This window comes from Mycteria americana, chromosome 2 (assembly GCF_035582795.1).
Source record: "Mycteria americana isolate JAX WOST 10 ecotype Jacksonville Zoo and Gardens chromosome 2, USCA_MyAme_1.0, whole genome shotgun sequence".
Classification (NCBI taxonomy): Eukaryota; Metazoa; Chordata; class Aves; order Ciconiiformes; family Ciconiidae; genus Mycteria; species Mycteria americana.
The window spans coordinates 136,605,356-136,620,882 of record NC_134366.1 but is presented as its reverse complement, the minus strand read 5'-3'; the positions used below and the strand labels follow the sequence as shown (position 1 = coordinate 136,620,882).

General features: G+C 37.2%; 1 protein-coding gene across 2 annotated transcripts in view; it reads left to right on the top strand.

Moving 5' to 3' along the window:
* Positions 1 to 13,242, top strand: part of ARMC1 (armadillo repeat containing 1) — a 33,137-nt gene extending 19,895 nt beyond the window's left edge. For both annotated transcript variants that reach the window (XM_075494729.1, XM_075494730.1), the window contains exons 4-7: positions 6,512 to 6,701; positions 10,174 to 10,290; positions 10,373 to 10,447; positions 11,009 to 13,242. In XM_075494729.1, the coding sequence (XP_075350844.1) occupies positions 6,512 to 6,701; positions 10,174 to 10,290; positions 10,373 to 10,447; positions 11,009 to 11,200 (574 nt within the window). In that variant the 3' untranslated portion in view covers positions 11,201 to 13,242. The remainder of the gene's footprint in view (positions 1 to 6,511; positions 6,702 to 10,173; positions 10,291 to 10,372; positions 10,448 to 11,008) is intronic.
* The last annotated feature ends 2,285 nt before the right edge of the window (positions 13,243 to 15,527 follow it).

Genomic DNA, 15,527 nt, shown 5'->3' with positions numbered 1-15,527 from the left:
TGTGAAATGACTTGAGATTAAAATATTTCTTTGGTGTTCCTGTGTGATCCCATTTTTGGCTCTACTACATTTACTGAATACAATTCTTGTGCTAAGTAAAATCACCAAAAAAAATGCTATAGATTGAGGGCAAAGACTTGGATCAGTGTTTTCCTAAAATCAATGTCATGTTTGAATCAGTAAACTATTGGATTTTTAAGTTTTGTATTAACGGTTTCTAAATTGTTATTATAAGGTGTAATAAGCTCAATTACTTTTCCTTGATGACTATGGCTAGTAAGATCATGCTATAAGCTAAGGTGAAAACATTTTAAATACCAACTGGCAAACTGTTCAATGACTTTGAGAACAAAGCCTCCCCTTTTCCATCTAGCCTTGCCTTTAGTTCATGATACCTTAAGATAAAACAATTTACGACTGAGCACTGAACTGTAAGTCTAAATATGGGAGCAGGAAATTTCTGAAATCAAAATAAAATTAGCTGCTTATATTTCAGTCTTTGTAAATTATTAGGTGCATTAGAGTTATGTAAGCTGTCATGCAAAACTCTTTGGCAAACAATACATAAGGAACATATTTGGCAGGAAAATTAAATACATTTTTGCTGTCCTTACATAAAAGCCTAACTTCTAAAGTACTCTTAATCTGAAAAAAGATATCCACAAGTAGATAAAAATGGATATGCTCCATGTACATTGCTGTTTGAATTTACCTAATGACTTCTCGATTTCTAATATGTGTTCACAGACTCACAGAATGGTTGAGGTTGGAAAGGACCTCTGGAGGTCCTCTGGTCCAACCCCTCTACTCAGGCAGGGTCGCCTAAATCACATTGCCCAGGACCATGGCCAGATGGCTTTTGAATATCTCCAAGGATGGAGACTCCACAGCTTCTCTGGGCAATCTGTGTCAGTGCTCAGTCACCCTCACAGGGAAGAAGTGTTTCCTGATGTTCAGAGGGAACCTCCTGTGTTTCAGTTTGTGCCCATTGCCTCTGGTCCTGGCACTGGGCACCACTGAAAAGAGCCTGGCCCTGTCGTCTTTGCACCCTCCCTTCAGGTATTTATATACATTGATGAGATCCCCCTGAGATTTTTTATCTCCAGGCTGAACAGTCCCAGCTCTCTCAGCCTTTCCTCATCAGCCCCTTAATCATCTTCCTGACCCTTTGTTGGACTCTCTCTAGCATGTCCCTCTCTCTCGTGTACTGGGGAGCCCAGACCTGGACACAGCACTCCAGGTGTGGCCTCACCAGTGCTGAGGAGAGGGGCAGGAACACCTCCCTCAGACCTGCTGGCAATGCTCCTCCTAATGCAGCCCAGGATACCATTAGCCTTCTTTGCTGCAAGGGCACCTTGCTGGCTAATGTTGAACTTTGTGTCCACCAGGACCCCCAGGTCCTTCTGTGCCAAGCTGCTTTCCAGCTGGTCAGCCCCCAGCTGGTGCCTTGGGGTGTTCCTCCCCAGGGGCAGGGCTTTCACTTCCCCTTGTTGAACTTCTTGAGGTTCCTGTCAGCCCATTTCTCCAGCCTGTAGAGGTCCCTCTGGATGGCAGCACAACCCTCTGGCACATCAGCTGCTCCTTCCTGTTTTATGTCATCTGCAGATTTGCTGAGGGTCCGCTCTGCCCCATCATCCAGATTGTTAATGAAGATATCGAACAAGATTGGACCCAGTATTGACCCATGGGGTACACCACTAGATACTAGCCTCCAGCTAGATTTCATGGCCCTGGACACCACCTTCTGGGCCTGGCCATCCAGCCAGTTTTCAGTCCACCTTGCTATCTGCCCACCCAGTCCATACTTCATCGGCTTCTCTATAAGGATTGTATAGGAGACAATGTCAAAAGACAATATCCACTGCTCTCCCCTCATCTGCAAAGCCAGTCCTTTCATTGTAGAAGGCGATAAGGGTGGTCATGCATGACTTCCTCTTTGTGAATCTATTCTCACTATTCCTGGTCACCTTCTTGTCCTTCATGTGCCTGGAGGCACGTGGTTTCCATATTTGTTCCATCGCCTTCCCAGGGGTCGAGGTGATTGTTCAAAGATTATCAAGAGCCTTGAAATTTCATGAATGGGTAACAACTTTGTTGTCTTATTGTGGGTAGTGGGCAAACTGAGCAAGTACAAGCAAAAGCAGCATCACTGTAGAAGTGAGACTTTTGAAATTAAATGACACAAATCTCATTTTGATAGAATCTGGGATGTAATTGAATCTCTGGCAAAGAAAGATACCCTCTTGAGTTTGAAAACCTCCTGTCTCTAGGTTATAAACTTAGTAGAAACACTCTAATGAAATGCTGTTATAGTATGTTTGTTATCTGTTTGGCTAATGTGTCTTTAGAGCACAATGTATGCCACATTGTGGAAATGCATGTAATAGTTTCTGTGCTTGTGCACGGGGTCTGCTGTACTTTGAGCAGGGTTATGGTTGCATCTGTTTCCTCTGATATAGGAGTGTGTATGTAATGTACACATATGTATATGTACATGTATGTTTATTTTAAAATATATACATAAAATATAGCTTTAAAAAGGATAAGGTATAGTCTTTTACACACGCACACACACACACATATATATATAAAAAACACACCCCATATATATATATATATATATATTTATAAATGTATTTATATCTTGTCTTTCTCCAAAAGGGGAAAATCCACTATATTAGTCTTTCTCAGCCTTTGTGCTTTTTCTAAAGGAAGAAACATAGCTTTCTATGTTACCTTTACATCAGATGCAGCTATGCTAGGAAGATTGTCAGGGCCCTTCTGTTATCATTTATGATGCTGTGTGTGTACTTAAGTCACATGCGGGTTGTATAGCCATAATGCTATATGCTGCTTACACGTTCTTTCCAAGCATACATGCTAAACCCACATCACATACACCTTTGGAGTTGTAGCCAGTAATTTTCGTGTCCTTCAAGTTTAGCTAAAACTTTAAAAAATGTCTTGTTAGGCTGATAAAACCTCTGCAGCACTTGGACCATGTTTACAAAGTTATTTTTAACTGTGAAGAAAATAAGAACTATTTCTTGTGCTCTGTCTGTCAGAAGAGGATACATGTCACTGGGATTCTGTGTTCATATTACTTCTACAGCCAGCCTTGGGTGAATGTAATGGAAGGACAGGCAACAATCTAGGATGACAGGAATTCAAGAAGACAGTGAAAATTAAAGGATTGGGTTTCTGACAGGCATCTTCTGAATCTTGCTGAAGTAATGTAAGATGTTACCACTTCTGAAAGAGATGGTAACTAACTCTTACCAACTGTTACTCTGTTCTAAGTAGAGACTACCATTTCCCTAGCAGGGTAGCAGAACACTAGCCATAGAATTGTAGAACAGCCCAGGTTGGAAGGGACCTCAAAAGATCATCTGGTCCAACCTTTCCTGGGAAAGGGAACCTAATGAGCCTATCTAGCACCCTGTCCAATCGCATCTTGAAAACCTCCAGCAATGGGGACTCTGCCACGTCCCTGGGGAGGTTGTTCCAGTGATTGATTGTTCTCAAACAATCTCTTAACTGCATAGCGACTTTATAGTATGTACCTGCACCTTCAGTGGTGAATAAAGTGCTGTACTAGAGTGTGAATGGGGGTGGTGGAAAGATGATCAAGAGTTCCCTTCTGCTGCTCTGATGGTACTGGCAGGGCCTGTGTCAGTGCCGTCAGAACCCTCTTCTCTTAAGAGGGTTTGCAATTTTTTCTCATTTCAGGCAACAAAACCACAGCCCATGTGTTATCCTTATTTTTAAAAAAACTTCCACTATTCTACTATGTTTTAATTTCACATGTAGTTTCACTGTATTTATCTTTTTGTTACCAATATCGTGTATAAAGAAACAGAGTCAGCATTGAACGTCACCTTGGTTTTACAACAGAGAGGGTTTATTATACTTGCTTTCAGATAGTTATTTTTTTCCTTAAAGATCATAGAATCATCATAGAATAGTTTGGGTTGGAAGGGACCTTTAAAGGTCTTCAGTGCAACCCGCCTGCAATGAGCAGGGACATCTTCAACTGGATCAGGTTGCTCAGAGCCCCGTCCAACCTGACCTTGAATGTTTTCAGGGATGGGGCATCTACCACCTCTCTGGGCAACCTGTTCCAGTGTTTCACCACCCTCAGTGTAAAAAAATTCTTCCTTGTATCTAGTCTGATATTAAGATATTAAGGTTTCTATTCTTTTTATAGCTGTTGTATAAATTACTTTAATGAAAGAATAACAGATTGATGCACTCTTGTATTCACTCATTTTATGAGTACACTGAAAATTGTAGAAGGCATTGCATGGAATTTTGTGTATCTTTGTTTTAACTGAGTTGCTGAAAGTGTAATATTGAATTACTGCAGAATAAAACTGGTTTATACCTTTATCGGGGATTGTTTTGCAATCTGATATTCTGATGTGACATCCGTTGTTCTTGCCCTTGTAGTGTAGTATCTGAGTTGCATGCTACTTCTTATTACACACTCAGTTGCTTATTTTGCAACAGGTTATCTTTATATAAGATTAAAATCTTGTGTTTGGGATTTTTTTTTTTTTAATGTAAGAGGGGTAACTAGAGTTATCATCTGTAACTTAGTGGTAGATAGTAGTAATCCTCTATTTGGAAAAATACAGGAAATTATCTGAGTAGCTTGTTTAAGTGTGTGTGCATAAGCATAACATTTACCTGTATAGACTTGTTTTAGGAATATCTTGGAATACGTATCAAATAAGCGCAGATTTAAATTTGTGTTTTCAAATCAACAGGTTGTTTCAATAGTACAGTTTATCTTAGGTCATTAGTTTTCCAAGAACTATGCCAACTATAATGTTGGGAGCACAAAACATACAAAGATCACTGTTGATTTTTTCCTTTTAGGCACTTGCCTATTTTATATTTGCTGACATATTGATAACTTTAAATTATCTTTCTTTTGTGTATGTATGTGTATATACATGCATATATATATTATGGCTAATATTAAGTGTATTTTATTTCTCATTTGTCTTTCTGATTTTTTTTTTAACTCTGGGATGCAATAGTACAATTGTATTCAAGCAGAAACTCTTGCCAACAGCATAGTGGGTGCTGTAGGTGGGATAGTGACATTTTCAATAGTGTGCTTAGTTAACTGTATTTAAACTTACCAAAAAAAAAAAAGTCCTCTATTGTAAATCACTTGATATAGACAGGATTTTTGTTGTTGTTGTTGTTGAAAGAATTTGCCAAAACTAATGGGTGGGTAAATTTCTTAGTATCTTGATAAGACGTCACTTTTGCACAAGCTAATTTATTACTACCTTAAGACATCAGCTTGCATGGCTTTATCATCTATTCTATTACTTTATTTAATAAATTATGGAAGGTTGAAGTTGAAATCTTTGTGAGTTCCCAGCACTTGTTTCTGTGAATTAACGCATGTGGTTTTTTCACTGTAAGAAAGCAGAACATAAGCATGTATTTAAAATTGAATATATGTTCAAGAACTCATGTTTTCCTCTCCAAACGGATGCTGTTCAAAACAAGGTGCAGAGAATTAAAAAAAAAAAAAAAAAAGGCTAGCTGGGACCCCCACAAGTTGAGAACTCCTAACATGCTTGCTTCAGTGTTCCTTCTTGTCCATATGGTAGGATGGAAAATGTGTTTAATGTATGGTAATTAAGGAAGTCAAATGGAAGAAAAAAAATCTAAAGGTACTTGTTACTTACTGCTTGCTAAACAAAGCAGCAAAGCTGTCATTCATAATTTTAAGATTAATTGCAAGTTGATGCGGTAATAATTTTGTTTCTGCACATAGCTTTAAATCACTGGCATAATTAAAACAGGGCTGAATTTGGACAACAAATTTATATTAGTACCTTATTAAAATTAATTTTAATTAATCATAAGAAATTAATATATGTTTGGTCCATTATCTGCATTTTTTTCTATCTAAAAAAATGCTATCATATAGTTCATATCATAAATTTCAGTCTAATCAGAAATAACCTTTGGATTCTTGAAGAAAATCTGGGATTCTGCTTTGCTGTTGATATCGGTAACTTTGGAGAAGAAAACATTTGGAAAGATTACAGTTCTACAGATAAGTTATTTTCATTATGTAACAAGGGAAGTGGGAAATGAAACATATTACAAGGCAGTTGGAGATCATTTGTTTAAAAAAAAAGTTCAACACGAACAAAGTAGCAGCGGTGTACTGAGCGTCTACTACCATGTTTTGTTTGAAGTTATCAAACTGATGTAAACTGTATTTGTGGTGTTTGAGAACACAGACTTGTTTACAATGATATTAGAATTAACAGATCGACATAAAAATTGGAATATGGGAAAGGAAATAGTTTTACCTGATTTATCCTCTCCCCTTTTAAAATTTTTGTTATGTACCTACTGTATAATTGTATTTCTGTAGCATGTGGAGTATTCCAGTTGCAAGGACATAATCAGCAGCTGTTTGCAGTACTAATGTAAAAACAAATATTTACAAATCTTAATCCCTTTTTTCTTTAAGGACCACTACACCGGGAGAGACTAAACTTTTAGCTTCTGAAGTGTACGATCTCCTTCAGTCTTCCAACATGTCAGACATGGACAATGTGAATGAGATGAATTATCGTCGACGGAAAGCGCAGTTTTTCCTCGGTAGCACAAATAAGCGTGCCAAGACAGTGGTTTTGCATATAGACGGCCTTGATGATTCGGTAAGGAAACCTTCAGCAGTTATGTAATTAAGGCATGCTGCACTGAGGTGTATTTTGACCACAAAAATAATGTATTCAGGCTACTTGTGTGGCATCATCAATTGTCAGCAATTTCTGTGAATTGTATGTTGAATCACAAGATACGCAAGATAAAATCTTGCATAAATTGAGCTTACTCAGAATATACAAAGATGTTTTAAGGCAGTTTCCTTGATGGCTTTCTAATTACTCTCAAAAAACTATTCTGTTTCCACCTCTCCTAATTTTCTTTCCTTTTTCAAGAAAGAATGGAATAAAAAAGGTACCTTCAGCAGTTTCACCTAAGGATATCCTGTGGTTGCATCAGTGTGTTAAACTAAAAAAAAGTTTCCTTTTAGTTATGAGATATTTCACTGTTTTCTTTTTTTTTATTACTCTTAATTTAGAAATGCTGTATTTTCTTTGAGCTGGTTTTGCGACATCTTTCCATTGTCTGTGAGATCTTTTTCTACTGTAGTGACCAGAATGGCATTTGAGTTAATGAGGTCTCACTGAGTCTTTATGTAATGTCAGAATAACTTCTACGGATTTATCTACCATACCCCTGTAGATAACACCCCAGGGCCATGTTTGCCTTTTTACGGCTGCCAAACAGCATGTAGACTGTTTAAGCATGTTATCCACAAGTGCCCTCCGGACTCTGTATCTTCAGTTTTGTACCCATTTTAAATGATCAAACCTGATCCTTTGCTTTGTTGCTTTACATTTTGCCAAGTAAGCGTGTCCACAGGCCCAGTTTATCAACAGCATACCCATCCTACTGTTTTCATAAGACCATAGTTAATTCCTTTAGAAATAACATGCTGCTCTAGCTCACTTTATACAAAGTAAATATTTTTTACAGTTTTGTCCTTCCAGCACTTGCTCTGTCTAGAAAGGCAGTGCTTTGTCAACACCATTGGCTTTTGTACTCTGAAGGTTTTTTTAATTCAGTCCAATCAGTTGTCTCCTGTTAAGTTTGTTTTGTTTTGTTTTTAAGCTTGTAGTTGATTCGTTTGTTCACAGGTATCTCCAAGCAAGAAATTTAATCCACTTCTACTTTGTCAGTTTAGATATTCTGGCTATATAGTTGATTCTCTCTTAAAAGTGTTTCTTTGTTGTCTTCGACAAATGGAACTTAGTGAGATTTGTGGAGTTTTTCTCTTAAATGCTGAAGGAAAGATGTTCTGAAAAAGTGTAGGATATTTAGATATTCAGCTCCAGAGAGCAAAACTGCAGGCTTCTGTAGTTGCCTAGAGCACACCAGCATGTTTTCTTAGCTCATTGTTGAAGAAAAGAAAAATCTGACTGTGCACTGGCTGGAGATGGCTAGTGTACATAGCTCTGTATTTCATCAGGTGATTAAAGAAATGTTAGTGATACCCCAGGTGCCAATCCAGCAGTTAAAAATCCCTATAACGCTGTTTTAAATGTCAGGATAAGTTGGGACTGGGAGAATGATGAAGGATGTGAACAACAAAAGCAGTTTAGTTTCATTCAACAGTTTATTCCCGACTTAACTAGCAAAGAATATTAGGTGGCACAAGTAAACGCAGGGCTCTAAATGCTGTGTTCTTGGTTTACCTGTGTTTTGTCATTTAGATTTGAAACAAGAAGCTGCTGTTAGGAATGATTGCAAATCCTACAAATGCTTGTGGATTTTAAAACCTCAAATATGAGATATTAATTATTTCAGGAAGGGAAGGGAAAGGGCAGTTGTTGTTTAGTGTGGGGTCGGATGTTTTTATTTTAAGATCTAATTATCAAATTTGATGATAAGCTTTAAAAAAAAAAAAAAAAGGAAAAAAGAACCAGTACATTAGAGTAGTATTTATTACGGTATGGTAATCGGTGTTCAGCAGTCTAGCAGGACTACTTGCTAGACTAAAAGGTATGCAAGAAAATAACCTAAATTTCACCTGTCCTACCCTGTACCTGTCCTACCCTGTGCCCATGCCTCAGGAGTACCAGGCAGAAAGATGTCTAGGTTGCATTGTTTGGGCTTGTGCCTAATTGCCATAGTTAGACATACTTTGCAAAAGTTGTTTGTATGGCAAGGCCGGTGGCTGCCAAGCTTCCAGCTTTTTACAGAGTCTGTATGGATCTTGGTAAGTTTTGTCTTTAAGAAGTGATTCACCAGTTATCTGATCACTGAAAGCCTCATTTTGAATTAAAGTGGGATGCCTGTGACGTGCCTGTGACTTAACCTGGGATCTCAGAGTAAAAAGCCAAATTCTGTAACAGAATTGCTATACACCCATGCAAGCATAAATTATTTATTTAGGCTAATAAGCTGCGAATGTGTTGCTTCTTGTGTCCAGAAGTAGTTTTGACTTTCACTCATGCAAGGCAGCCTATCATCTTTGCATCAAGTATTTCCTGTATGAGAAATGTAGCCTATCCAGCAATGTTATTTTTTTTAACTGTCGAAAATGTTAATTATTTCAATACATAAACTTACACAAATGAATTGTTTCAATATATATGCTAAACTGCTAAAAAAAACCCCCCTGCTTCAGTTGGTTCTTCCAGATATTAAAATAATTTAATTTACTTGTTGTGCATGAAACTGGCCCAAGTACTGACCAGTAATTGATAACTAATGTAAATACGCTTTGAAATAGCTTATTATTTAAAACCTTGCAGAAGCTTGCAGTAAAAGTTAAATACATCATTATTTTTCAACTTGAGTAATTTCAACTTGAGTTCATTTCTGGTACTGTTATCTTTTATTTTTTGCCCTTCTGTGCTAGCAGTCTCTCCAAGTATGTTTTAATCCTTTTTGTGACAACCATCTTGTGCACATATTAAAAGGAAAAAAGATTAATAGAACATTCTAAGATAATGTAGAACAGATGCAACTAATACAGGTCAATGTAATGTTACAGCACAGTAGGCGATGTCACTTGCTTTAAACATAGCATTCTGTGGGTTATCAACCAAATATTTTCCCTTTGAAATAAGAATTAAGCTTATGTTGTGCAGTGATGTCCGTGAGCTGCCACAGATGAAGCAGCTGAAAGATACAACAGCTGCTTTGATGCATTCCGTCAGTATGGAGGCAAGGTGTCTGATAAATAGCAACTTAAACACTAACTACTCATCAATGAGCACTTCAGTCAATCAGAACTTAACCAGAGGGGACTGTTTAGCTGATCATACGGAGAAAAACATTCTTTGCTTTTCAGCACTTTTCTCTAATTATTTACAGTTGATTCCATCCTTCTCTAAAGTGTAAGCAATTTTTTCTTTTCTTTTTTTTTTTTTTTTGGTGGCAAGAGAGTCTAATATTTGTGCACTAAAATGTAAGTCTTAGTTTTTCTTTTACGAAAGTGCTGTCAAGTAACCACCTGCCCTCAGACATACAGGAATTCCTTAAGAATTAATTGTTAGCGTTTGCACATGGTGTATTATGCAGATACTTTAGTTGTGGGGTTTTTTGTTTGTTTTTTAGTCTCGAAGGAATCTTTGTGAAGAAGCCTTGTTGAAAATTAAAGGTGTTATTAGTTTTACCTTTCAAATGGCTGTTCAAAGGTGCGTGGTCCGAATTCGCTCAGACTTAAAAGCAGAGGTAAGTGCTCAATAACCCTCCAGATCCTCACGTTATTGCATTCTGTCACACTAAGCTCTTGGTTTTTTCTGTGTACTTGTAGGCATTGGCAACGGCAATAGCATCAACCAAAGTTATGAAGGCACAGCAAGTTGTGAAAAGTGAAAGTGGTGAGGAGGTAGGATATGTATCTTTCTAAATACCAATTGTTTTAGCTCAGCTGTATCTTTAATACCAGCACCTCTGTGCTCAAAACATCTGATGCCAGGCAAAATTTTGTAAGTGGGAGCGCTACACATACAGTACAAGGGGAATAAAGGGTATCCTATGTCAGGACATGTATCCATAGAACAGTTTTACAGAACTTACTGTTCAGAAGAAAGATGAAAATACTGTAATTGTTTCTCTCCTTAATGATGTGAAAAGGATCACAGTGAACCTTTTTTTTGGCTGCAGTTGCTGAAGTGGTTTTTATTTCACAACTACAGTAAAAGGGCTATGTCTGTCTATTTGATATTTTTTCTTCCATGTTAAGCCAAAGCTTTTCTTGTGTATCTTCTAAGCATAGTAGATTCCAGATATATAGTAGGTTCCATTTATATTCTCACTGTATAGCGGGATGGGGAGAAGTCTCACAGCATGCATGCCTGTCATCCTGAATATGTATATATGTGTAACTTTCATTCATTCTTTTAAGTTACAATATTTGACATAATTTTAATCTGTTGTGTTTTATCAGATGCTGGTTCCGTTCCAAGATACGCCAGTGGAAGTAGAGCAGAATACAGATCTACCTGAATATTTACCAGAAGATGAAAGCCCTACTAAGGAACAGGACAAAGCAGTGTCTCGTGTTGGGTCACACCCAGAAGGTGCAGGAAGCTGGCTCAGCACGGCAGCAAACTTTCTATCGAGATCTTTCTACTGGTGACTTGTATTTGGTGTTAAAAGACTGTGTGAATGAACCAACAGGGGGCCAGTTTTCCATTCGTGTGGTGAACTGCCAAGTGCAATTTGCAATAAATCATCACAAAAATTTTAGATTACGCAAATGTATGCTGCATTTTACATTTTATTGGATGTTTAGCCTGATAGGGCAGGGGTCAAAGGACAGAGGCCTCCAATCAAATTGTTCTTTCATTTGTTTTTCATGTAGATTTTATTGCTTCACTTTTTAAAAATGGGTCCACTGTTATATACCAAATGTTTATGCGTATAGAGCTTTAAGTTTGACTTCACGTGAAACACATGATAGGGAGAATCCATTTAAGTCAAGTCTCAGGGCCTCTGTGAAAGAAAATTCTTAATAGCTCTAGTTGTGCATTGAATAAAATGCCCTTTTTATTTCTGCATCCCTTTGGACTAACATTATTTTGTTTAATTTTCTAGATTTTGACTCTGGAGAAAAATATAGTCTGCCTCTTTTTTTTGCCTTTATTTTTGCCAACCATGTTCACAGCATGAGCATGATGTTCCCCTTTTGCTATTAAACTAGAATCACTACAGACTTGAAATTTATAACCCTTTTATGTATATTGAATTTTTTTCCAGCCTGCCCTTAACTATTGGAGTGCTTGAGATTAAGAAATAAGGGATTGAATAAACACAAATATGTATACATACATTGTACAGTAAATAAACTAGAACATATTTGTAATGATGGGTGTGACTGACTGATGTATATAACTAATAAATACCACTGACTGCTGTTTAGGCTAGCTGGGAAGACTGTAGCAAAAAAACCTGTGGTCTAACGTAGTGATGACCCATTGCAGCTCTGTCTGCAGAGCATACAGGGATGTAGACTGTATTTGGTTAAGAAATGGTGTTCACTGTTAGCAAATATTTAATGGTAACTGAAACTTTAAACTTGAAGAATAAAGCAGAACTGAATGCCTATTTTGCCACAGTGCCACACTCATAAATTTTGACTTTAACCCTTTTTATTTTTTTACCTAATAAATCTGATACGTAATTACTGTTCCCTCCTAATGTCTTTCCTGAGACTCCCATGAAAGTACATCAGTCTGGATAGGCTTGAAAACATATGCAAACAATTGGCTTTACCTTGTTACTTACAGACAGTATAGGTTTAAAGATGTCTTGGTAATTTCTGTGACCAGAAGTGATAATAAAAGCAAAACTTCTTAGGTGGAGAATAATATATATCTGAGCTGTTAGTAAATACTGTGTACCTGAGAGGATTCGATATACAGTGCTTGAAAACTGCAGTGCCACTGCTTTGTTGCACCAGAGAAATACAGCTGAGAACTTTAAATAATGTTATAAACCTCATTATACAATGCTTTTTAGTGGTAATGTATTTGCTGTAATATTAATTATATTTACCACTTGGAGACTCAGAAAAAAAATTTAATGCATCAAAGTTATTCCCCTGTGCACAAGGAAAAAAAAATTCACAGGCTGTCATAATACTACAGAAATGCTGAGGAAATGATAACGTAAAATAATAATGCAGGTCAGAGTTCACCCACCCAAGTTAATTGTCATTCTAGGATAAAAAAGAAACAAAAGCTTGTTGGCAGACTAGATGTCTCATGTTTTTTAATATATCTAGTTTATTTTTGATTCAGGTTTACACGCACAGATTGAAAATACAGGCTTTTCAGGGCATGTATTGCTTTAAATACGTAATACTACTCATATTGCTGTCTAGAATGTTACAGTACCAAATGTGTTTGAAAGTCCTCTGTTCTATAGCCATGAATGCAGAGTTTTATTTTTCTGCATTAACATCTGTTTGCATTTGCATTACTGCACATCTATGTACTAAAAGACTACACCCTTTGGATATTAATGGTTCAATACCAGTAGGTATTACAGTTTGTTTGTGCATTTGGTCTGTAGGTGTGCTTTTATGACAGTATTGCAGCTCTTGTAGAACAGTTTAAGGCATCTGTAAGAGTTTTTGAAATATATTGTAAAATAATAAAGGATAATATAACTAAACAACATGACTGGTGCCTTTTAAAATGTATAAACAAAAGCTGATGCCTTTTTAAATGTTCTGACATTCTTTTAAGCTATTTGTGGTATTAGAAGTACATCTTTTTCATCTTTAATTTAACAGAGGAATGCAAATGTGCAGTCATACTGAGACCTTTACTGCATATCACAACAGGTTTTCTGTGTACATTTAGAACGTGCTTGCATTTTAAACAAAGTTTTTGTAAAAAGTAGGGAAGTAGAAGCTACTTAAGGACATTGTCTGAAATTCATTCTTAGGGGGTTTTTTTGGACATCAGATTTTTTTTTAATTGATGCTGTGTAGGTGATATTTCATTAGGGAAATTAAGAAGAATCAACATTCCTGGAGAAACCTCTTATTTTGAAAAAGTAAAATTATGACTCTGTGCTGTGGTTTTGTTTGTTTGGTGGGTTTGGTTTTTTTTTTTTTTTTTAATGCTTGTACTTTTTCAGAGGTCAGATTAAGGATAAGAAAACCCTTTTACTTTGAACTAAGGAGATGACCAAAAAAACTTACTGCAAAATTAGAGGCTTCCAAAAAGAAGCTGAACTGGAAGACAGAGCACTGGTATCATGTTGCGCTAGTTGCAGAGTAGTTGATTGCCAAGGGAGCCACGACATATATCATGGTTTAAGCTCCTCAATTGTCCTAGGGTTATAGCTGTGTACAGCATAATAGAATAATCACTACTGTATTTCTTCATAATAGGAGTAAATGCTGATGGGATAGGTAGAGGCAAAATTGAGGCTCATAACTGTGCCTCTGTGAACAGCTGTCAAAGCACTGTAAGCATTCTGCAGTATTGTGAAATACAATATACTCCAGCTTTTCCACTCCACAATCACCTATGGCTTATTCTGTACGAAAATAGCTGATGTCGCTGAGTTTTGCCATAGGCTGTGTAAGCTGATGGGGAGAGTACTGTGTGGGGCTAATTCAGAAGAAAACATTGAATACCTAGGCAGATGCAAACTGGCAGGTGTGAAGTACTCCTGTAACTGCCTGCAATGTAAAATAAAATGTGGGTGCTCCTTTTTGCCTGTGAACAATGCTCCAGCTGTTAGCTAGCAGAGTTTAAAAACATACCTAATAAAAATTAGCAGCAGCATTCCTTGCTGTATTCATTTTGCAGAAGGCTGGACCATATAGTCTTTCCAGTTTCTTCATCTGTACCTAATTATTCTGAGTTCCTAAAATCTGAACAAATCTAATTGTTAAAATTAAGGATTGAAAATAAGGATGAAAATAACCTTTCAACCCATCTCAGATTCTGACTGTAATTCTTCAGGAAAAGTTGAGAGCATGTTATTTGGCAAAAGGGGGCAAGTGGTGGGGTCACTGGAGACTTCTTCAGTGAGGTACAGCATCTAATTAGCCTCAGGGGTGAGACTGGCTGTTAAGATTCCTGGTCTAAGGCTTAATATAAAGCCATTACGAAAAGAAATTGTCCTATTTCTTGTAGTTTACATGGAGCAGGCAATGCTCTACTTGCTTAGCCTGCTTTACATGCAGGTTTTGACAAGGATTGAAAAAAGCTGATTTAAATTTGCAGTACTTTGCATGTATATTGGTTAAAACAAGGAGAGCAAGGTCTACCTCTGTAAGCTGATGCATGTGCCACATCTGAATTTACATTATTTTAAAATTTCTTCATGTTACTGTTCATTTATGTGCACGTTGCCCTAGGCTTGTTAGTGACTGGAGGAGTTAGAGCTTCCCCTGTGGAATAAATTAAGACCCATTAAAGCAGTTAAAGTTGTCTGGAGACACAAAAACATCTCAGAGGAGATGCACGCTCTTACCATATTTTTGTGCCAGTTGTCGTGGTAGAAGTTGTTTATTACGTTAGTATCTGAAGGTTGCTATCTGGATCAAGTTCCCAGCAGCTCAGTCTCTTCATGGCATGAAGACTGCACAGAACTTTGTAGCTAAATAATTTCCAGCAGTGTTTAATACTTGCCCAGTGCCTACAGTTCAGGTCAGTTAACTGGCAGTGCTTCTGCTAATCTGATCAGCATTTCCAAGGAGCTGAATGAAATCATAACTGGAACCAAGCTTCTTGTGTAGAAAGCACTCCTATACCAGCAGTCTATGGCAAAATGTCTGATTGGCATGAAAAGGGTCTTTTAAGTAGCAGATATAAAAAAAATGAATACCACAAAACCACCATATGACAGGATCGTTGCTTTCATTTCCTATCAGAGCACCGAGTTAAGCGTTAATACTGAGAATAAGGGAGTACTTCTGGTTCGAAGTAATGCCTTGCTGT